This window comes from Sciurus vulgaris (genome assembly GCF_902686455.1).
Source record: "Sciurus vulgaris genome assembly, chromosome: 1".
Classification (NCBI taxonomy): Eukaryota; Metazoa; Chordata; class Mammalia; order Rodentia; family Sciuridae; genus Sciurus; species Sciurus vulgaris.
In genome coordinates this window covers 7,757,463-7,780,520 of record NC_136461.1, presented here as the reverse complement: position 1 = coordinate 7,780,520, position 23,058 = coordinate 7,757,463, and the positions used below count along the sequence as shown (strand labels likewise).

Below are 23,058 nucleotides of genomic sequence, written 5' to 3'. Positions count from 1 at the left end.
TCTTGAACACTTGAGCTCAAGAGATCCTCCTACCTAAACCTTAAGTAGTTGGAACTATAGGCCTGTGCTTTCAGGAAGTGTGGCTTTCTACCCAGGACTTGGGAATTAAGCATAAAGCGTTCCAGACAAATTAAAGAAAGATTGTAGTTTATTTCACCTGAGAGAATAGATAAATTCTAAAACCCTAAGCAAAATTCTCCACAGCTGACTCTTGGATCCATTTCATCAAAAGGTAAATTGTGTTCCACATGGTCCTCATGTAATGATGGTCAGAGATTGGAATATTTATCACTTTTAACCAGCTTTCAAAATAACATTTGCCACCCAAGTCACTGCTCTGTTGTCTATGCTAATAGAGGTTTTACACTGTAAAGAAAACAAAACACCATTTGTGAATACCTCAAGAGGCCGTTAGGATTTCCAGCAGCTCTGCTGTCCTGTGACAGTCTGTCTGCACTCTCCTTCACAAAGATTAAGCTGGCATTGCCCATGATCATGAACCAGCACCCCAGAACAGGCATTGGCATTGAGCAGATGGGTGGCAAGAGGAAACGGGCTAGTGTTTACAGTTATTCAGAACCCAGATAACTCATGTAGACCCCAGGCAAGGGGAGGAAAGGTCCACAAGTGGGACTTGGCCTGTGTAAAGATGGCGCAGTGGCCCATTAACTTCCATTTTTGAAGACCTATTGATTGCCATTTATCAAATAGTAGCAACAACAATAATGATAGCAACAGTATCAGCAGCTGACATTTGTTGACAGCTTTCCATGTGTCAGGCACTGTTGTGAGCATTTCATGTATTGAATCACTTATTTTTAATTTTTACTATAAACCCCTGAGTTAGGTACTATTGTTGCTGTCCCCATTTTATAGATTTGTACTTTTGAGGCATTGAAATAACTTGCCCAGTTTGTCAACTAATAAATAGTGGAGCCAGGATTCTGGCTCTGACCTAGACGACTCCTAAGCCCACTCTCTTAATCGTTGTACTGTCACCTTTGCATTACCAAGGCTCAACTTCATGTCTTTAGAGAAAGAAATTCATAATACCTCCTTGTTTGGGTTCAGATTTTTAAAGTGCTATTTCACAGTGCAGCTGCACACAGACCAATTTGTGGGTAAACAACCAGAATATGAGAACAGAATAGGATTCAATGTTTCTGTGTTACCCAGAGAACAATGTCTTTGGTAGCTAGTCTCATTTTTCCTTTTTCAGGAGTTCTCATTGTATGTTCAATCAGTGTAATATTCTGGTTTATCTGTTGTAATACTCTACTTTGGTTGTTTTGACAAAAATTACTAGTTTATGTGGTGTCACCCATTGGTAAGTCATGAGAAGCAGGAGACTCCAGTTTATCCCAGGGACACAATGGTCAAGTTGTTGATGGCTAGAGGTGTTGTGCATGGGAGTCCTTTCACTCCCTGAACGACTTTACTGGTCCAGTTTACAGACTGCTGCACTAACTTACATAGCTTCCCCAGCTAAGCAAGGATCAACACATCTGTTCTGCTGGAAAGGCCTTTGAAGAGGAAATTACTGCTTCAGTAGTTAGGGCTAGGCCAGTTCAAAAGGATGTCATTTTGATAGTAGCTACCATTTTTTGCTCATCTTTTCTGGCTCAACCTCTGGATACATTGTTCCTAAATGAGGAAGCCTGAGGTTTCACACAACATATGTGTATTTTGGTCAGGGTGTTGCAGCTACTGAGTGGCAGGACCAGGATCCTAGCCAAGTGTTTTTAACTGTAGAGAAATAGGTGCTTATACCCAGCTGTGCCAAGCAGTTACAAATGCATTACATTTACTAACTTACTAAATCTTTAAGATACCCTGAGGAGTGGAAACTATCTTCCTCATTTTACAAATGAGGAAACAAGCACAGAGGAGTTGTATAACTTCCTGAAGTTCAGAAATTATATACCTGGGATTTGAGCTCAGGCCACTGAGTTCCAGATGGCCTGTTGGCCTCTATACTGGACCACCCCTTCCAGAGCTGGGCTGCCCCATCTTGGTGCCTGCCTCCAGTTTTGAGGAAATTGAAGGAAAACTTTTCCTTTCAAAACTTTCCTTCAGTTTTGAGTAAAGTTGGAGGGGATAAACTAGAGAATCAATAGTAAACCTCTCAGTTCTTTTCTTGTTCCATTATAGCCTCAGCTTTGGGCTTGCTGCTCACTTGTTTGTAACATGGTTCAGGGCAGTGTGGACCTGGTCATTTCCCTCTTCCTGTGTTACTCATCACTGTCAGATAAGCTGGTGCCCTGGCCTAATGCAGAGTACCCAGCTCCCTTTGTGGACCACTAGAGGCCATTAGGCTTGTTGAACACAGTCTGCATATGACAGTCCCTGTCCATTGTGCTTCTGCAGAGATCTCTGCTTTGCTTTCAGAGTCCAGCACAAGCAAGTTGTAAAACAGGTCTTTTCTGTCATGTAGTGTGTTCCAGAGGTTACTGATTTTGCTTTGTGCCTTTAAATTAAATATTATTATTTTGTATTTGTGCTCTGGTGAGATTTTATCATGAGAGGTATAATTTTATAAATCAAAGTGGTAGAATAGTTATCAAGTGGATGAGGGCTCTTTACCAAGGGCTCTTGGAAACTGATGGTTTCTACTGTCACTTGTGGGCTCACAGGCCTGGGGAGCTGCCAGGAGGGTCTCCAAAGATGACTGGCTGGAATGGCTGAGACGGCTGAGCCTGGAGCTGCTGAAGGACTCCTCCTCGCCTTCTCTCCGCTCGTGCTGGGCCCTGGCACAGGCCTACAACCCCATGGCCAGGTACAGTGTGACTGGCTCTCTTCTGCCATTGGGATGAGAGGATCAGCACAGAGAAAGTGACATATATGAGTTAGTGTTTATTGTAGGTAATAATAAAAGGGCTAGTATTTTTAATTTTGCTAACTTATAGAACAAAAACAAAGAAAAGCAGGAACAGGTTCACATTACAAGAAAAGCATCCATCATAACCTTACTAATAAACCACAGATAAATTCCTTTCCTTGGTATATTTAGGCCTGAACTTAATTACAAAATCATTTAAACTCAGAAAACAACTATGTAATAGTTGAAAGTAACCTGTTTCTGTTACTAATGATATTCTAATTATTGGTTGCTATATTACAAATATCACAAAACATGCAGAAACTGTTTTATACAGACTAATTTTGATACAGAACTTTTTCGGTCTTCATGTTATCTATCCTTTGAGTTTCAAATTTTGGTTTTTTTGGGGGGAGGGGTTGAATATGCATTGGCCTTAACTTTTTAATATGTAACAGAAAGTAGATACAGAGGTGTCATCTCATAGTGAAGCAACAGTGTGTAGCTCAGTGGTAAAGCATTTCCCTGGCATATGGAAGACCCTGGGTTTGATCCCCAACACTGGGGGGAAAAAAAGTTTCATAAAAATATGCCAGACATTGTGGTGTAGGCCTGTAATCCCAGTAACTCTGGAGGTGGAGGCAGGAGGATCATAGGTTCAAGGTCAGCCTGGGCAACATCCTGTCTCAAAAAACAAACAATAAAACAAGTCATTTATTTTGCTCATGAATCTGCAGTTCAGGAGCACTTGTGGGGACAGCCTGCCTCAGCCTCACCTAGTGTCAGCAAAGGTGGTTTAATTGGAACTGGAGGATCCACTTTTAGGATGCCTACTTGTACACCTGGCATGTGGGGGCCACTGAGCAGGAACTCAGCTCTGGCGGAGGGCCTGGGGTCCTCTGTGTGGATCAATGATTCCATGGGTTGCATGAACTTTCCCACAGAAGGTGTCTAGGTTCAAGAGTAAGTTCCTCAAGAGAATGAAGTCAAAGTGCAGGTTATTTCTATGACCTAGCCTTGGAAATCACGTAGTGTCACTTCTGCCTCAAAGCAGTGATAAAGGCCAACTCAACCTCCAGGTATGGAGATGTGGCCACCACCTTTTGCTAGAGAAACAGCAAGATTATAAAAGAAAGCAGAAGGAGCAGAAGATACTGCTGCAGACATCTTCCGAAAATAGAATTTTCGGGAAAATGTCATTTCATTTTATTTTTGAAATCTTTCTGGTGCTGGAGATTAAACCCCAGGGCCTCCCAAGTGCATGTTCCACCCCTGTGTTATGTGCCCAGCATCCCAGATGGGGTTTTAACTCTTGACCTGCTGTGCAGATGGACACATGTGTATATGGCAGAGAGTACTGTCAAGTTCCAGTCAAGCTCTACTGCTGTGAGCAAAAATCCTGACAGTAACACAGCACACTTCCAACCCTCAGAAGTTCACTGAGCAAGACTGTCTCCATCCAGAACGTTAATGATGTACAGGGGAAACATTTTAAATAGCAAACCTTAAACAGCTATGAAAGTTTTGGTTTATTAAAAATTCTTTTTCTTTTTTTTCTTTTTTTGGTGCTAGATCAAACCCAGGACACACTAAGCATGCTTTATACCTCTGAGATACATCCCAGCCCCTTTTTTACAAAAATTCTTAATGCATGTGAAAGACTTATAATATAAATGAATAAAATGAAATACAGAATGGCAGTAAGTTTTTCAGCTATTAATATATGTCCATAGAGAAAGATTAGGAAGTAATATACCACAGTAGTTATCTCTACTGGGATGGTTTAAGGAGTGATTATTTTCTTCTTTAGTCTTCCCTCTGTTTTCCAGACTTTACTGCAGTGGATGTTTATTGTTTATAATGAGGCATGAAATGGTGATTTGGTTAACAAGCAGCCCTTCTCATTAGCAAGAAGCAAAAAGAAAGGCATTTCATTTCCCTTTTATTAGCACAGCTGGTTTGCTATGTGTATAGCAGTAGCAGCAATGGTCCCTGAAACTGTGGCTTTAGTGTCATGATTCGTTCCTCTCATTTAAGTATTTTTTAATGCATTAAAAATAGTTTCTAGGACTTCCTGTTCCCTGGTGTGCAGATTGCATGTACTCAGCTGACATATTGTATCTCTTTTCTGCCCAAGTCACCTCTGAGGACAGTGTTTAATCCAGAAGAGGCTTATAGTAAATACACACATGTATTCACCTAGTCCCAAATATGTTCATTTAGTTAGACTCTGTGTATGTGTGGTATTGGAGATTGAACTCTGGACCTCTTGAATACTAGGTAAACATTCCACTACTGAGCCACACCCCAAGTCCTCCAAATGTGTACTTTTAGGAGACAATGTGACTTTCGACCTAGATTAGGAAAGCTTTCATGTTATCCTTTGAATTTCAAATTTTGTTTTTTTCTATTGGAGTCTAAAATTATACCCATTGGTCTTAACTTTTTGATATTTAACAGAAAGTAGATAGAGAAGCATCAGATGCTAAACCTATCCTTTATAGTTTTCAGCTCTGCTTCTCCCACATTCACCAAGAAACAAGGGTATAAGATTAAATATCAGGAATGGCAAATAGGTCCATTCTTGTAATGCTGTAGTGATTTCAAGTTGTTGTATAATCTTAGAAAAGGCACCTCTGGTTCCAGGTCTCTCTGTAAGTCTCCAGCTCTGAGAGGTTGGCTTAGGAAATCTTTTAAGATTTGGGGATTTGGGGGTGTAGCTAAATGGAAGAGCTCTTGCCTAGCATGGGGAACACAGGTTCAATCCCCAGCACCATGAAAGGAAGGAAGGAAGGATAGACCGACAAGACTTGTGGATTTGGATTCTATTTGCTACTGCTTCTGGGTCCTGAAGTTCTGCAGTCATTTATTTATGACCATTCAACAGAGACTTTGGTTATACATGGAAAGCAATAGTAAGCATTGTCTTTAACATTTCTGATAAGAGGAACTTGGACATTGCTCAAAAACCTAAAGAATTGCCATGCACAATGGCACATGCCTGTAATCCCAGCAGCTCAGGAGGCTGAGGCAGGAGGATCCCAAGTTCAGAGCCAGCCTCAGCAACTTAGAACAACCCTGTCTCAAAATAAAATGTAGGGCTGGAAAGATAGCTCCGTTGGTAGAGTGCTTACCTTGCAAGCAAAAGGCCCTGGGTTCAATCCCCAGCACTGCAAAAAAAAAAAAAAAAAAAAGTAAAAAAGGGCTGGGGTGTGTGGCTCAATGGTTAAGTACAGCTGGGTACTAAAAAAAAAAAAAAAAGCAGAGTGGGGGTGCTGGGGTTGAGGCTCAGTGGTGGAGCGCTTACCTGGCATGTGAGAGCTCCTGGGTTCAATCCTCAGCACCACATATAAACAAATAAATAAAACTGTATCTTAAAAAAAAAAAAAAACCCAAGAATCAATTGAGAATATTGTTTGTTAATGTCACGTGTGTTAGGAGTCTGCTTTCTGTTCTTCCCTTCCAGGGAAGAGGAAGGGTAGAGAAATTGCCAAGAACACGCCTGTGGAGACAGGACTTGGCTCTCTTCCCCATCCCACCTTCCCATAGTACCCTGTTTGTCACAATAGCTGTACCTGTACTGTAGGGCAGGGTAGTTACTAGTTATGTGTGGTTATTTTATTGTATTAAAATTAAATAAGACTTAAAATTCCATTCTTCAGTTATATGTACCTCAGTTCTTATTCTTAATGTCCAACAGCTACCATATTGTTTAGGGAAAATTTCAGCCATTTCAGTAAGTTCTGTCAGATAAAACTGGTCCACATGACCAAGTCAACAAAACTAGAAGCAGATTGGTAGTGTGACTTTGTGGCCCTCGGCAGAGGCATGGGAGCAGTTTCCAACTTCCTTCTGCCCTCCCCTGTATCTCAGGGATCTCTTCAATGCTGCGTTTGTGTCCTGTTGGTCAGAACTGAACGAAGACCAGCAAGATGAGCTCATCAGAAGCATCGAGTTGGCCCTTACCTCTCAAGACATTGCTGAAGTCACACAAACCCTCTTAAACTTGGCTGAATTCATGGAGCACAGTGACAAGGTGAGACTCTTCCCCATTGCCCAGTGTAGGCTGACAGGGAGCCAGCTGCCAGGAGGGGAGAAGCTTCCACATAGGCCACTCTTGTTGGTGCCCACCTGCCATTTTCCTATGCTGTGGGGTTTTGCTCTTCTCTAGGGCCCCCTGCCATTGAGAGACGACAACGGCATTGTCCTTCTGGGTGAGAGAGCTGCCAAGTGCCGAGCATATGCCAAAGCACTACATTATAAAGAACTGGAGTTCCAGAAAGGTCCCACCCCTGCCATACTTGAGTCCCTCATCAGGTAGGTTATAATGACCTCCGCTCGCTTGGTGCCACTTCTCTGGAGTCACTGGTGGCCAGCATGTTTAAGTGGTGTGTGCTTGCAGGTGGCTTCCCTAGTAGTCTAGCCATCTAGAGGTCTTGTCATCTGTCAACCCTTCCTGCCTGAGCTTCCATCCTTTTCCAGCCTGTTCTTTCTCATCCTGGTGAAATCAGACTGCAGCAGCCTGGGAAACCTAGATTTGGTGTTTGGGTTAGGTAGCATTCTCTGGGCAGAATCAGGATGTACTGGCTCTTGGGCTTCAGAGGCCGCCCATTGGGAGGGTGAGGTCTTGGCAACTAAATCTGGTGCCTGGGTCCTCTTGGGAGTCCTGTGAGTGTAAAAGGCAGAGCAGTGTCTGGGATCTTGTGGTCTTTTCCCCTGGTTTGATTACATTCTCTCCTCTCATAAAATGGTTTTGAGTGTTCTGGACATGGAAAAAAGGAGGTTGTTTAATATATTTTCTGCTGTTATGAAATTGTGAACAGTCTGAAACATTACCTTCAATTCCTAGAGAACCGTTCATTTCCCCTAATGATTCAGAGAATATCAACTCTGGATCTAATTACCTTTGTGGAAGTGTTCACATGGCTGAGCACTTCACTGTAGATAGTTTAGGGAAAATTAGTGGCTAATCAGCTCCTCCACTGACTCGACTGAGCACAGGCTTCCTCCATTTGAGCAGGGTTCACAGCTAGCTCTGCCTTTGAACAGATGCTGCAAATTGTTGCTTTCGGCACCCTGCCCTACACGTGACCAGAAGGTAGCAGTGGGATCACCCGACTTAGAGCATGCTGATTTTAAAGTACCACATAGGGACAGCTGCAACAGGCCACCGGGAGGCATGCTTCAGTTCAGATTAGGCACCTAACCCGAAGTTCTGTATTTCCTCCTCCCATCTCTGGCTCATGCAATCTTATGTGATGACTGATAGAAAATATAGTAGCTGGATTTGTGAACTTCAGTATATCATAACAAATATTTCTTATTAATGTCCTCACTGACCCCTTTCTATTTGAGACCCATCTGAAGCCTCCTTATCGCTCCCTTGGTTTTTCCCCACATGAGAAAGTCCTAACTGCCCAGCCCCTGACAAGTAATCCCCTTTTAAAAAATATTCCGACTGAGACATCTACAAAATTAAAACTAAAACCAGGCTGGCCAGTGCTTAAGATGTGGATGTGCCTCCTGCCCAGCGCTGTTCTGTGCACCTCCTCCTCACTTCCCTTCAAGGATCTGCTCAGAACAGAAGGGTGTGCTTTCCCTTCAGGGGCAACAGGGCAGCTTGCTCTTGGCTCCTGGTAGTTCTGTCCTCTCTTAGGTAAGAGACAGTGCTGGGCCCAACCCTTGGTATCCGTCGTCCACCTGCAGTAGAACAGGTGCTGGGAAAAGGAGGTGTTGTTGGTTTCTCACCACTGTGGGGAAGCAGCCCGCGTTCTGTGCAGCTCTGACCACTGCTCACCCTTTCCCCCTGCTGCTTTCTCTGTGAGGTTTCAGAAGGATGAAGGAGACCACAGAGGTTGATTTAAGTTATGCCTCAAAGGCTTTTTAGTCGCCGGGTATGTGAAGATGAGGAAGGAAAAAACGAGGCCTCCTGCAGGGGCCTCTTGCTCTCTCCACTCCTTTACCCCTCTTTTTTCTCTCGAGTGTGGTGCTGAGCATCCCGAGGAGGTTTGGGGAAGCCCTACTCCAGTGCAGTTCTTCTCTACTCACTTTATTTCTTGGAAATCCCCAGGGTTCTGGTTTCTAAGGTGAAGTAGGTCCCCAGCCATCAAAGGACTATGGGTGTAAGAGAGCATGTTGAATAAGAGTAATGGCGTGGCTCACCCTGACCGATGGTTCAGGAGGACGGTTCTTTTTGGAAAGAAACAATGACTTCCCAAAGGTTAAAATTACTTGACACCTGTTACAGCTAAAGATAATTTTCCTCTCTGTATTTTTAAGTCGGAGTGTTAGTTGCGCAGTGTTTGAAGCCGCCTGGAGGCGTTCCCTGTGCAGGCTAGTTGGTGCTGCTCACTTTGCGTCCCTGGCCTTTTCTGTTTTGGCCTCCTGCTCCTCCATAGTTTCCCTGAATCCTGAAACAAACTCCGAGTCTTTCTCACTGCTCACTCTTTGTCATGCACGTGTGTTGTGTTAAGGGATTGAACCCAGGACTTGGTGCGTGCTAAGTCAGGGCTCTGCCACCAAACTACATCCCCAGTCCCTGTTTTATGTTTTTTGAGGCAGGGTCTTACTTAGTCGCCCAGGCTGTCCTCAAACTTGAAGTTCTCCTGCCTCGGCTTCCAAGTAGCTGGATTGCAGACCTGCACCACCATGCCTGCCCCTCTCAGGTTCTTAAGTTGAACTTTTTACCATGCTCTAAATGGTAATAATAATAATTTTAAAAGAAAATACTCAAGTTTTAAGAGTGTTTATTGTAGAAAGAAAAGATACCTTGAATGCTTAAAATACAAACTACAAGTTTTTATTTTACCGAAGCAGGATGTTTATGTACAGCATGAATTGCTAACCATGGCGCCATCTACCTTCATTTTTAAGCCATTTCTTGTAGACAAGATAAAAAGGGAAGCTCTTGGAGCCCATTTCTTACAGAATGAATAAAAATAGATATATCTGTATTAACTATGACCATTTTGAGGTGGTTTCATACAAGCGTCCATGAGGAATTGAACACACCTCATGCCGGCGCTCCCTGTCATGCCAGACCCATGTCCTTCCTTTCCATGGTGCCTGATTCAGGCGAGCAGTGAAGCACCAAGAGTCCGATGGTGAGGCCCAGGGCCTTGAGTGTCCTCCTGGCTGATCCCACCTGGGGCACTCAGCGCCAGCCCAGCAGCTGTGGTGTTTCTCGAGTGTGTATACTGAAGGCAGTTTTATTGAACTTAAAAAATAGAAATTCTCCTCCTCCAGTGCCCACTTTTGCTCCTTTCTGTAATACTCAAGGCCTCTCCTTTGAGAATCAAATAATATTTCTTTTTAGCAAAGGGATTTGTCTTTTCCATTCACATAAACTATGCCTAAGAGAAAATGGATAAAGTGACCTCATGATTAGTTTTCCCCACAGGTAAGTCTGTTAGGGAGAGGGCAGAGAAAGCCCGCGCAGTCCGGCCCCTGAGGAGGATGTGGCAGGACCCACTGTTTTTGAGCATTCCATCCCATGCGCTGTAACATCCTGGGCACATGCAATCTCATCACGCGCTTATGCCCACCGCAGCAGCTCACGAGCCAAAATTCTGCTGTCCACCTCCGAGAGCCATCCTCTCAGCTGGGGGTTACAGGCCCTCCCACCCTACCCTTTAATACCCTCTTCCTGCCTGCTGTGCCATGCCAGCCTCCTCTTGAGTCTGTCCACAGTCCTGCTCCACCGCAGCTTCCTTTCAGGGCTTAAAGCCTTCTGGGCGGATTTTCATCTCCACCCGTTTGAGGGAGTAGCTGGCCCCGTGCCAGCCATACCAGGTGATGCCGTCCAGGTGCTCCTTGTGCTCCCCCAGACGGTAGTAAACCCCATTGAGGTTGGAGTCTGTGCAGCAGTTGTACCAGTATCCACCTGGCAGGAGAAACAGACGGACTGTCAGCTGAGTGCACCCTGCCCTTGAGGTGGGCTGGGCGGAAGGGGCTCCAAAGCCCGGGCTCCGCTGCACAGAGGTCCACACCTGCAGGTGGGGTGGCGGGCTGCCATCTGAAATTCTCCTTCCCGCCCCTGTCTCACCTTTGCGGAGCAGCGCGCACTTGTCCAAGCAGTTGTCATTGTCCTTGTCCTTGGTGCTGAAGGCCGTGTTATTGTGGTAGAGAAGCGCGTCGTTGCCCACGTTGCCGCTGTAGTTCCCCAGGAACAGGCGGTAGCTGTTGAGCTCATTGCCCAGAACAAAGTGGCTGTACTCCGCATAGCGTGCATCACCTTCCCAGTCCTGTGAGGAGAAGCGGATCTGAGGGAGCGGCAGAGGGCATATCTCATACCCTCCCCATGCCGCTCCTCTTGCTCCAACCCCACAGCCAAACATCTTTTTCTAGGTGTGACTCTGGCAAGACTTGTTGCTCCCTTCTGCTTAGCACACAGCTGGGGATCAGCAAGCAAGCTGCTGGTCTGCTACCTCTGGATTCCCATAGGCCTTGGGGAGGTTTCTCGTTCCTGGTTGAAGGTGTAATATGTGCTTTTGCTGAAGCCTACTCAGAGATGTCATAGAGCAGCATGAGGATGTGGTGATGCTTTCAGGCCTTCTAGAGGGCCACCAACCAGATAAGGTTGTGCCCCAGAGCTGAACAAAGACACGGTGTTTGGCCCCACCAACAGGTTTGCACTGTCCTGACCTGACTCAGCATCATCCTGTGCTACTCACAGACCTAGTTTGCTAAGAAAGAGGGGGAAAAATTTCTTCCTCAACTATATATACTACATCCTGCAGAAAACTGTCTTGGTGAGTGCACAATTGCGAGCAAACAGGCAAGGAGTTACATGCAGTGTGTTAAAGGTCCTGGACCAGCCCCAGGGCCCAGGCCTGGAGTTCACCTCCATCTCCACACGGAGCCGTGTTGGCTGTCTGGTGAGCCGGTGGATGTTTTCATTCCCCAGCCAGAAGTCCCCACGGATGCTGCCAAAGCCCTGCTTATACTGTTTCCAGTCCTGGTAGAAGGAGACAAGGCCGCTCCTTCGTCTCTGAATGACAGTCCAACCCCCACCTGAAGTCTTCATGTCACAGAACACCTGGAACAAAGAGGACATTCTGGTCAAGGACTCACGGGAGAGTGCAGACTTCCCGCCCTTTTCCTGTCCCTACAGAGCTAGCAACACATGCATTCCCATAGTCACACTGGCTCACTGTGTTGGCAGTGCTGTCCCCAGTGCCGGGAAGCTAGGGCAGGGTGGTGGTTTGCTTGGAAAGAATTGTCCACATTAGGGATGGGGTGAGTGTGTGTACAGCTTATAATTTACCCCCTTATGTCCCTTCTCCTGCCAAGACACAACTGCTGTAGGACATGGCATGTATTTGAACTAGTATATGGTGATATAAAATTGATCTGTGTTGGAAGGTTAGGTGTTTGGCTGATGGTGATTTGAAGGGGCCAAGCAGAACCTGGAGGGAGGGGCCCAGGCAAGCTTTGCGTAGCTCTCTGGTGGCTGCTATGTCTGCTTCTCTGTCTCCCTTTTTGTGGACTGTGACTAGCTTGTTGTCCCCCTGCCTTTGGGGTTGGAGGACAGTGGAAGAGCAGGAGCAGTGCACTGATACAGTCTTACCTCCATCTCAGGGCTGCCCAGGAAGTCATTGGGAGGAAGCTTGTACACTCCAGAGATGTGGTAGTTCTTCTGGTAGAGGGAGGAGCAGTCGTAGATGGCGTCTGCAAACAGAAGCACAAGCGGGCTAAGCAGGCTTGCACAGCATGGCGAGCAGGGCTGCCAGGGACATCTGAACTGAGGGGTAAAGACAGGCTTCCTTTCTCCTGCAGAATGCCCATGGGCATCAATTCCCAGGCGCCAGGAGATCAAGAGGGGACGTGTTTTGGCCTCACTAATGGTGGGGTAGAGGGTGGGAAAGCCCTTCACCAGGAGAGCGTCAGCAGGCTAAACAGGTAGTTTCAGGTTGTCCTGCTGTAGTTCGGGCCACGAAGTTTAAGAAGGTGCGGTGTGTGAGAGCATGTATCAGATGCCCCTGCAAGTGGCTTCAGGCTCTTGGACCGCCATCTCTGTGACATGGGAAGTCAGGAGTGTCTCAGAGGGTCGGTGCCTTGTTGTTCCTTGGTTTGTTTTTGTTGTTTCTCAGAGGTAGTGGCTGCTGCCAGCTGGGACCCCGCTTAAGAGAGATAGATTTCATGACCTCATCACTCCAATCTAACAATGCCAGATCCGCAAAAGAAAACCAAGACCCTGAGGGATGCCTTGAGGCCTCCCCTGAAGGTTTTGTTAAAAGAAGGAAACGAGATTTTCTTTGTCCTCTGGGGTCAATTTAAAAGCTTCCGTGGCTGCACTTGGGGCTACTGCCTTATACCAGTCTCTCTCTCCTGTTCTAAATATCAAAGAGCATTAGGGAGAAACAGCCTTTCTGGTAGGATTCAAAAAGCAAAGAGCTCTTATTGTCTACAATGTCTTGAGATATTTTTCTTGGGCTGGAATCTTAGAGAAGAGCAAATGGATGCAGGTGGCCACACTGCCACCATGGAGCTGCCTGGAGTGCCTCAGTCCCTCACAGAGCACTCTGGGGGAGGCAAGTGGGGTAGACCGCCGTCGCCTCGGGGGTCTGCGGTTCCTGTCTAGTAGCAGTCTGAACGTGCCGCTTGCTCCAAGGGTCTGCCCTCTCCTGGAGTGTGCAGGTGGCTCAGCACCTGGTGCCAGACAGGAGGAGGAAGGACTGGTGTCCTGGGCAGAAGAGTGAGGGGCTGGGCAGGAGGGCCACAGTCCACTCCCAGGAGACTTCTCGCTGGGTGGTGAGAGTCCCTGGCTTGGAGGAGCAAGAAGTAGCTCCATTGGATCCCTGTCTGGCTGGATCTTCCATACATCTGGTTTCATCTTTCAGACCAAATCAAGACTCACTTTTCTCTGAAATGGCTGAGAATACCTTTCTAATCGCAAGCCAAGGGCCAGGAAGTCGATGCTGAGGAATTAATTTGTACATGTGGGTTTAGATAACAGAATTTTCCAGCTTAAATTCATGTTAAAACTTTTCTGTCATTTGAACCAAGGGTAACCAGTGACTTACCTCATTAGAAGCTAATCATGTCATTGTTCTCAATTTGGATTATAATATAACCAATAGTTTTTATATTAGCAAAAAATTGCATTGTCTGTAGGTTGTGTTCCTTACTACTAGTATTTCTCTGGTAATTTCAGAAAACCAACTATATCTCTTAAACAGTAAATTCACGGAGGCCCATCTGTGCCAAGCAAGCTAAGCAGTAACTGAAAGTTATTTTGAAAAATAAAACATTAAGTGTACTTTCTTTTCAGCCATTAAAATCCATACTCAATGTTGCATTTACTTATTTCATCTACTGTTTGGGAGAATTTTAAGACCATGGGGGAAAATGGAAACATCAGAACTGAGGAACCTTGAGGAGTCTGTCCCTTCCTGAGCACAAAGGGTTTCTTCACAGGCCAGGCAGTCTCTACCCTGAATTCTGAGTCAGTGACAGGAGTGGGTTTGCAGAAAGAGGACACAAAATTCCATTAGTGTCCATTCCTGCTAAATTTTCAGGACACTAGAGACTGGTTTTGGCAAAACTTTACATCCAGAGCAACAGATGTTCTTGCTTCCTTGGAGTTGGGGTACAGTCAGCAGCTCTTGGGAAGGGAGGGGCCTGCTGTCCCATCAGAAAGGTGCGAACCTGCCTCTAAGACTTGGTGTGGCACTTTGGGCAAACCTTGGAATCGCTCAGAGCTCCAGGGTGGAAATTCATGCGTTTGTAACATGCTGAAATGTGAAGGTCAGAGACCTAGGAAGGCACTGGGTAAATTCACAAAGAACAGCTCCATAAACCTCTCATAAGGGAAAGTAGATCCCAAAAGAACCCCAGGAATTGTCCTGATGGGCAGGTTGTCTAGAAGCAGTGCTGTGGACAGGGAGCACCTCTGGCAGGAGGTGTGAGTAGTCGAGGCACAACCTCCTTACCTGCTGAGGTCTGGGTGACAGTCTGTGCCGCCTGGAGCTGCATGATGTCGATCTGGCTGTTCATCTCGGAGTACTTGCTCTCAGCATCTGTGAGCCGTGACTCCAGGCGCTTGCTGCTGCTCTCCAGCTCCATCACCTGCATGACCACACTGACCCAGTCGCTCTCCTGCTTCTTGCTCAGTTCGCTCAGCATACTGCTTAGGTTGGCAACCTGGGCCTTGAGCTCCTTCACCTCCTTACAGCATGTGGCTGCTTTGAGCTGTGCCGGTGTCTTGTGTTTAGGGGGCTTCTGCAGCCACACTGGGTGGCTGGCAAAAGCCATGAGGAAAATGCAGAGCCAGGTTCCAGCTGTGAGAGTCTTGTTCAACATCTTTCGTGGGCCTGGTGAGATGGCTCTTCCCTTGGAGGACTCTGGACAGGCCCAGCGGAGGCCTGCGGAGCTGCGCACACCTTACACGCTCACTGTGGATGGCCTCACACACTTCCTTGTTCCCTTTCTTTCCTTGCCCTCTCTTAGCCTTTCTCAAAGCTTGAGTTGCTGAAAGTGGAGCGTACCGAATAACCTATGGCTTTCCTTCCCAAGTCTGAATGCTCTACCAAAGTCAGCATCTTAAATATTGTTTGTGCCTGTACCTCCACCCCCATGGTGGCCCTGCAGTGGGCCATAGCCCCTCCCCTCATCTGGGAGGGTCAGGTGCCTGTCCGGTGAAGTCAGCGTAAACTTAGGCCAGAGGAGAGGAGGAGGGAGACTGGGCGAGTCTGTCTTTCCTTGCCTGCAGTCTCTGGGCTGAGACGGAGGACTATGAATTTGTGTGTTTCCAGTTTTGCCTATTAGATTATGCCCCTGCCAGCCACTGGCTCAGCTCTATCAGCAGGCAGGCAGGGTCAGAGGAATTTCCAAATTCCATTCTAAAGGTTATATAACCATGGGGTGAGGCGAGGTAGGCAAGAGAGCTGGGACTGAAACTCCACTCACCCAGGGAGCCTGTTACTGTAATCCACGCTGTTTATATGAGGCTCTTCTATATTTCGGCATTCTGTGGAATGTGCTTTTGACTGTGCTGGATAGTCCTTTCTCTGATCATCATTCAGTGTTGTACAAAATCCCTATTCAGCCTGGATTTAGCACTATGGAAGGTTTTAAAATTTCTAACTCAGGAAAATCTAGAAATAGGAGGATAGAGTAAATCTCTTAAGAAGCGAGAAAGACTTTGTAGTTTGCATCCATGGGGTTTGTGCAGTTGTCTTTCTCTTTACACACTTTCAACAAAGAGCAGGGCAGTTAATACTGGCTTCTCACACTTGATCTTGCGTAAGGAGGTGTCAGAAGATTACAGCAGCTGTGCCAGGTGTGGTTCTGGGATTGGTCACCCACGCTCTGTCAGTCTCTAGGCAGAGCAGAACAGGCCTGCCCCGGGCCCATGGTTCAAACCTTGGCACACGTGTCAAAGTATAGAGAAAAGACTCCTTACCATGTACTGAATCCCTACCGAGAGCCTCATTTCCCTCTTTCTATGCAGTATGGTTTGCAATTTGAAATTAATCTCCTTCTGTCTGTTTGTGACTTTGTACCTGAAAAACTGATATGTAATTTTTCATACCCTATATTCAAAAGACACTGCTCTTTTGAAAACAAATGTAAAAATCATGAAATTTCAACAGACTTCCTTAAAAAGAAGCTTTTGACTGGAGACTACTTACAAAGGACACTGTGTCCATCCTTAGGAGAGGAGCTGTCTTTGGAATGTACACTTGCTATTTCCACGTTAGAGAGCCACTGAGGCAGTCGCCTGACAGTTGACACTCAGCGTGGGTCCTGCCCGCTCGAGCCTGGCCAGGCAGCTCTTCCCTGCCATGATGCCCAGAGCTCTTTTCCAGGCAGGGTTTCCAGCTCCTCGGAAAGTGATTCCTGTCTGGACAGTTGGAGTGACCAAACAACTTTTGTTTCTAAATTGAGAAGTAGTAGGGCTCAGGTGGACCTCACATCCCTCATTTTCTTTTTTACCTCCTCAGTGGGTGAGGATGTTGCTAGCACCCTACAGCAGGCTCCTCATTCTGCTCCAAGACTGTGTTCAGAGTTGCCGCTGTCTGCTGCTCCCTGCTCTCTTTTTAGCCCAGCTGGGCACAACGGCCTTCATTAGCTCCATGGAGTTCATTTCACTGAGTAGGAGTCTGCCTTGATGATTAGCATGTCCTACAAGGTCTGCTGATGTGGGGGGGGTCTTTTTCTTTTTTGTTAAATTTATTTTTATTGTAAACATATGGGATACATGTTGTTTCAGTTTGTACATGGAGGAACAGCATACCATTTGCATATTCATACATTTACATAGAGTAATGATGTTTGATTCATTCCGTTATTTTTTTCCTTCCCCCCCCACCCCTCCCACCTCTCTTTTCCCTCTATACAGTCCCTCCTTCCTGCATTCTTGCCCCCCTCCCACCGCCCATTATGTGTCATCATCCACTTATCAGCAAGATCATTTGTCCTTTGGTTTTTTGAGACTGGCTTATCTCACTTAGCATGATATTCTCCAATTTCATCCATTTGCCTGCAAATGCCATAATTTTATTATTCTTTATAGCTGAGTAATATTCCATTGTATATATATACCACAGTTTCTTTATCCATTCATCAATTGAAGGGCATCTAGGTTGGTTCCACAGTCTGGCTATTGTGAATTGAGCAGCTATGAACATTGATGTGGCTGTATCTCTGTAGTATGCTGATTTTAAGTCCTTTGGGTATAGGCTGAGGAGTAGGATAGCTGGATCAAATGGTGGGTCCATTCCAAGTTTTCTAAGGAATCTCCACACTGCTTTCCAGAGTGGCTGCACTAATTTGCAGCCCCACCAGCAATGTATGAGTATACCTTTTTCCCCACATCCTCTCCAACACCTATTGTTGCTTGTATTCTTGATAATCACCATTCTAATTGGGGTGAGATGGAATCTTAGTGTAGTTTTGATTTGCATTTCTCTTATTACTAAAGATGGTGAACATTTTTCATATGTTTGTTGATTCCTTGTAGATCTTCTGTGAAGTGTCTGTTCATATCCTTAGCCCATTTGTTGATTGGGTTATTTGTATTCTTCGTGTAGAGTTTTTTGTGTTCTTTATATATTCTGGAAATTAGTGCTCTATCTGAAGTATGAGTGGCAAAGATTTTCTCCCACTCTGTAGGCTCTCTCTTCGCATTGCTGATAGTTCCCTTTGCTGAGAGAAAGCTATTTAGTTTGAATCTGTCCCAGTTATTGATTCTTGCTTTTATTTCTTGTGCTATGGGAGTCCTGTTAAGGAAGTCTGATCCTAAGCCAACAAGTTGAAGATTTGGACCTACTTTTTCTTCTATAAGATGCAGGGTCTCTGGTCTGATTTCAAGGTCCTTGATTCCATTGTGAGTTGATTTTTGTGCAGGGTGAGAGATAGGGGTTTAGTTTCATTCTGTTGCATATGGATTTCCAGTTTTCCCAGCACCATTTGTTAAAGAGGCTATCTTTTCTCCATTGCATATTTTTGGCACCTTTGTCTAGTATGAGAAAATTGTATTTATTTGGGTTCTATATCATTGATCTACCTGTCTATTTTGGTGCTAATACCATGCTGTTTTTGTAGTGTAGTTGAAGTTCTGGTATTGCGATACCCCCTATTTCATTCTTCCTGCTAAGGATTGCTTTAGCTATACTGGGTTTCTTATTCTTCCAGATGAATTTCATGATTGTTTGCTCTATTTCTGTAAGGTACATCATTGGGATTTTAATTGGAATTGCATTGAATCTGTATAGCACTTTTGGTAGTATGGCCATTTTGACAATATTAATTCTGCCTATCCAAGAACATGGGAGATCTTTCCATCTTCTAAGGTCTTCCTCAATTTCTTTCTTCAGTGTTTTGTAGTTTTCATTGTAGAGATCTTTTATCTCTTTGGTTACATTGATTCCCCAGTATTTTTTTTTTTTTGAGGCTATTGCAAATGGAGTTGTTTTCCTCATTTCCCTTTCAGCTGTTTTGTCGCTTGCATATAAAAATGCTTTAGATTTATGCGTGTTGATTTTATAGCCTGCTATTTTGCTGAATTCATTGATGAGGCCTAGAAGTTTTCTGGAGGAGTTTTTTGGATCCTCTAAATATAGAATCATGTCATCAGCAAATAGTGACAGCTTAAGTTCCTCTTTTCCTATTCGTCTTCCTTTAATTACTTTAGTCTGTCTAATTGCTCTGGCTAGAGTTTCGAGGACGATGTTGAATAGAAGTGGTGAAAGAGGACATCCCTGCCTTGTTCCCATTTTTAAAGGGAATGCTTTCAGTTTTTCTCCATTAAGAATGATGTCAAGGGCTGGGGAGATAGCTCAGCTGGTAGAGTGCTTGCCTCACAAGCACAAGGCCCTGAGTTCGATCGGCAAAAAAAAAAAAAAAAAAAAAAAAAAAGAATGATGTTGGCCATGGGCTTAGCATAAATAGCCTTTACAATGTTCAGGTATGTTCCTACTATCTCTATTTTATTTTTGAGCATGAAGGGGTGTTGTATTTTGTCAAATGCTTTTTCTGCATCAATTGAAATAACCATATGATTCTTATACTTAAGTCTATTGACATGATGGATTACGTTTATTGATTTACAGATGTTAAACCATCCTTGCATTCCAGGGATGAACCCCACTTGATCGTGGTGTACAATTTTTTTAATATGTTTTTGGATACGGTTTGCCAATATTTTATTAAGGATCTTTGCATCTATATTCATCAAGGATATTGGTCTAAAATTTTCTTTCCTTGATGTGTCTTTTCGTGGTTTGGGTATGAGGGTGATATTAGCTTCATAGAATGAGTTTGGTAGAGTATCCTCCTTTTCTATTTCCTGGAATACTTTGAGAAGTATTGGAATGAGTTCTTCTTTGACAGTCTTATAGAACTCGGCTGAGAATCCTTCTGGTCCTGGGCTTTTCTTGGATGGTAGGTTTTTAATGGCTTCTTCTATTTCATTGCTTGATATTGATCTGTTTAAATTGTGTATGTCCTCCTGGTTCAGTTTGGGAGGAGCATATGTCTCTAGAAATTTGTCAGTGTCTTCTGTAGTTTCTATTTTGTTGGAATACAGATTTTCGAAGTAACTTCTCATTATGTTATGTATCTCAGTGGTGTCTGTCCTGATTTTTCCTTTTTCATCACGAATTTTAGTAATTTGAGTCTTCTCTCTCCTTCTCTTTGTTAGTGTGGCTAAGGGTTTGTCTATTTTGTTTACTTTTTCAAATAACCAACTTTTTGTTTTGTCAATTTTTTGAATTGTTTTTTGTTTCAATTTCATTGATTTCAGCTCTGATTTTAATTATTTCCTGTCTTCTACTACTTTTGCTGTTATTCTGTTCTTTTTCTAGGGCTTTGAGCTGTAATGTTAGGTCATTAGTTGTTGACTTTTCATTCTTTTCTGGAATGCACTCCATGCAATGAATTTTCCTCTTAGCACTGCTTTCATAGTGTCCCAGAGATTTTGATATGTTGTATCGTCATTCTCATTGACCTCTAAGAATTTTTTTGTCTCCTCCCTCATCTTTTCTGTTATCCATGTTTCATTCAATAGCATATTATTTAGTCTCCAGGTGTTGGAGTAATTTCCTTTTTTTATTTTGTCATTGATTTCTACTCTCAGTCCATTATGATCTGATAGAACACAAGGCAGTATCTCTATTTTTTTGCATTTCCTAAGGGCTGCTTTGTGGCATAACATATGGTCTATTTTCAAGAAGGTTCCATGTGCTGCTGAGAAAGTGAATTGGCTTGTTGATGGATGGAATATTCTATATATGTCTATTAAGTCTAGGTTATTGATTGTGTTATTGAGTTCTATGGTTTCTTTGTTTGGTCTTTGTTTGGAAGATCTATCCAGTGGTGACAGCGGTGTGTTAAAGTCGCCCAGAATTATTGTGTTGTGGTCTATGTGATTCCTGGAATTGAGCAGTATTTGTTTGATGTACAGGGATGCACCATTGTTTGGGGCATAAATATTTCCTATCGTTATGTCTTCCTGATTTATGGTTCCCTTAAGCAGTATGAAATGCCCTTCTTTATCCCTTCTGACTAACTTTGGCTTGAAGTCCACTTTATCTGATATAAGGATGGAAATCCCCGCTTTTTTACTGAGTCCATGTGCATGGTAGGTTTTTACCCATCCTTTCACCTTTAGTCTGTGGATGTCTTTTTCTATGAGAAGAGTCTCTTGCAGGCAGCATATTGTTGGATCTTTCTTTTTAATCCATTCTGCCAATCTATGTCTTTTGATTGATGAGTTTAGGCCATTAACATTCAGGGTTATTATTGAGATATGATTTGTATTCCCAGTCATTTGGCTTATTTTTGGTTTTTAAGTTGGCTTGGTTTCTTCTTTGAGTGGTTTTTCTCTAAGGTAGTTCCTCCCTTTTGCTGACCTACATTGTTGTTTTTCATCTCCTCCTCATGGAATATTTTGTTGAGAACAGTCTATAGCGCAGGCTTTCTATTTGTAAATTCTTTTAACTTTTGCTTATCATGGAAGGATTTTATTTCATCTTCAAATCTGAAGGTCAGTTTTGCTGGGTATAGGATTCTTGGTTGGCAATCATGTGCTTTCAGAGCTTGAAATATGTTGGTCCAGGCCCTTCTAGCTTTTAGAGTCTGGGTTGAGAAGTCTGGTGTTATCCATATTGGTTTCCCCCTATATGTAATCTGATGCTTTTCTCTCGCAGCCTTCAAAATCCTATCTTTATTTTGAATGTTAGGCATTTTCATTATAATGTGCCTTGGTATGGATCTGTTGTGATTTTGTGCATTTGGTGTTCTGTAAGCCTCTTGTATTTGATTTTCCATTTCATTCTTCAGGTTTGGGAAATTTGCTGATTATTTCATTGAATAGGTTGTTCATTCCTATGGTTTATATCTCTGTGCCTTCCTCAATCCCAATAATTCTTAAATTTGGTCTTTTCATGATGTCCCATAGTTCTTGGAGATTCTGTTCATGATTTCTTACCATCTTCTCTGTTTGGGCAACTTTATTTTCAAGATTAAATATTTTGTCTTCATTGTCTGAGGTTCTGTCTTCCAAGTGGTATAGTCTTTTGGTGATGCTTTCCATTGAGTTTTTTATTTGATTTATTGTTTCCTTCATTTCAAGGATTTCCATTTGTTTGGTTTTTGTTTTAAATTCTCTATCTCTTTGTTGAAATGATCTTTTGCTTCCTGCAGTTATTCTTTTAACTGCTTATTGGTATTATCATACATTGCCTGCATTTGCTTTCTTATCTCATCCTTTGCTTTGCGAATCATCTTAATCATGTATAATCTGAAGTCCTTTTCTGACATTTCTTCTACCATACTGTCATTGGATTCTATTAATATAGAATCTAGATTTGTTGGATCATTTTCTTCCCTTGTTTTTTCATGTTGTTAATGTATCTTCCCCTCTAGCAGTGCAGATCTGGGGTATTGCAGATTTCCCCCTACAGGCTTATAGTGGCCCTATAGGTTTCCAAAACCTTTTCTTTAGGGGAGATCAATATTAGCAGTGCCCAGTTCAGACACTGTGCAATCCTAGACCAAATAACCCCTATGAGGACAATAACAAAATTGTCATAATAAACTGAATGAGTTCAACTATTATCTTCAGTATAACAAACAGATTTGCAATAAGATCTGCAGTTTCTAATGGAGGACAAAGAGGATGCAGAGGGATGTAGGATGTAGCTGTTAATGGGATAAGAAAAGAATATACAGAAGTTCTAGATAATAGAAAGGGTGAGAGTGTAATCAAAAGAAATTGGATGTTAGCATGCAAAAAGGGAGAAAGAGACTCTGAGGGAACAGGTAAACAAAAGGAAAAGAGAGCCAAAAAAAGTACAGAAATAAAAACTTAAAATTGTTCAATAAGGAGAAGAAAGAACATCTACACTATAACAGTCATATAGTAATGAAACCTCCCAGTCTTCCTTAGCCTGATGCATGAGAGGTACCTTACAATGCTTCAGCAGGCGTGGCAGGATGGGATTTGCCCCACCTAAAGATCGGAGCTATGGCTTCCAGGATTATCCAAGATGGCCACTCTGGCTTTCAAATGTGTTGGCAAATGGAGTGCTGCAGCTCGGGGTGTGGATGTGGTCGGATGGAGGTCCTGGAGGCGGGGTGCAGTTGGTCAGGCAGGGGTCCTGGAGGTTGGGTGTGTTTGGTGTGGTTGCGGGATCCTGGAGGCCAGTTGCAATCAGTCGGTCTGGGGTCCCCGTGATAGGGCACAGTCAATTGGTCTGGGGGTCCTGGTGGCAGGGAGCAGTCAGTCAATGTGA

At 43.9% G+C, this 23,058-nt stretch overlaps 2 protein-coding genes across 2 annotated transcripts in view; one reads left to right on the top strand and one right to left on the bottom strand.

The window, feature by feature from the left end:
• Positions 1-23,058, top strand: part of MTOR (mechanistic target of rapamycin kinase) — a 118,941-nt gene that overhangs the window by 42,679 nt on the left and 53,204 nt on the right. The window contains 3 exon segments of the mRNA XM_079143464.1: positions 2,634-2,776; positions 6,692-6,854; positions 6,990-7,135. Of these exon segments, the coding sequence (XP_078999590.1) occupies positions 2,634-2,776; positions 6,692-6,854; positions 6,990-7,135 (452 nt within the window).
• ANGPTL7 (angiopoietin like 7) lies at positions 7,142-16,963 on the bottom strand. Its single transcript, XM_079143269.1, has 5 exons — positions 14,752-16,963; positions 12,387-12,487; positions 11,661-11,855; positions 10,863-11,061; positions 7,142-10,700 (listed from the first exon to the last, which is right to left on the bottom strand). The coding sequence occupies exons 1-5, from the start codon at positions 15,119-15,121 to the stop codon at positions 10,531-10,533; spliced, it is 1,035 nt and encodes a 344-aa protein (XP_078999395.1). The 5' UTR covers positions 15,122-16,963; the 3' UTR covers positions 7,142-10,530.

Coding starts and splice junctions, on each gene's coding strand:
- ANGPTL7 (XM_079143269.1), bottom strand. CDS start 15,121: ATGTTGAACAAGACTCTCACAGCTGGAACCTGGCTCTGCATTTTCCTC. Junction 12,488..14,751: donor TGTCACCCAGACCTCAGCAG/GTAAGGAGGTTG, acceptor TTCTGTTTGCAG/ACGCCATCTACGACTGCTCC. Junction 10,701..10,862: donor GTGCGCGCTGCTCCGCAAAG/GTGAGACAGGGG, acceptor TTCTCCTGCCAG/GTGGATACTGGTACAACTGC.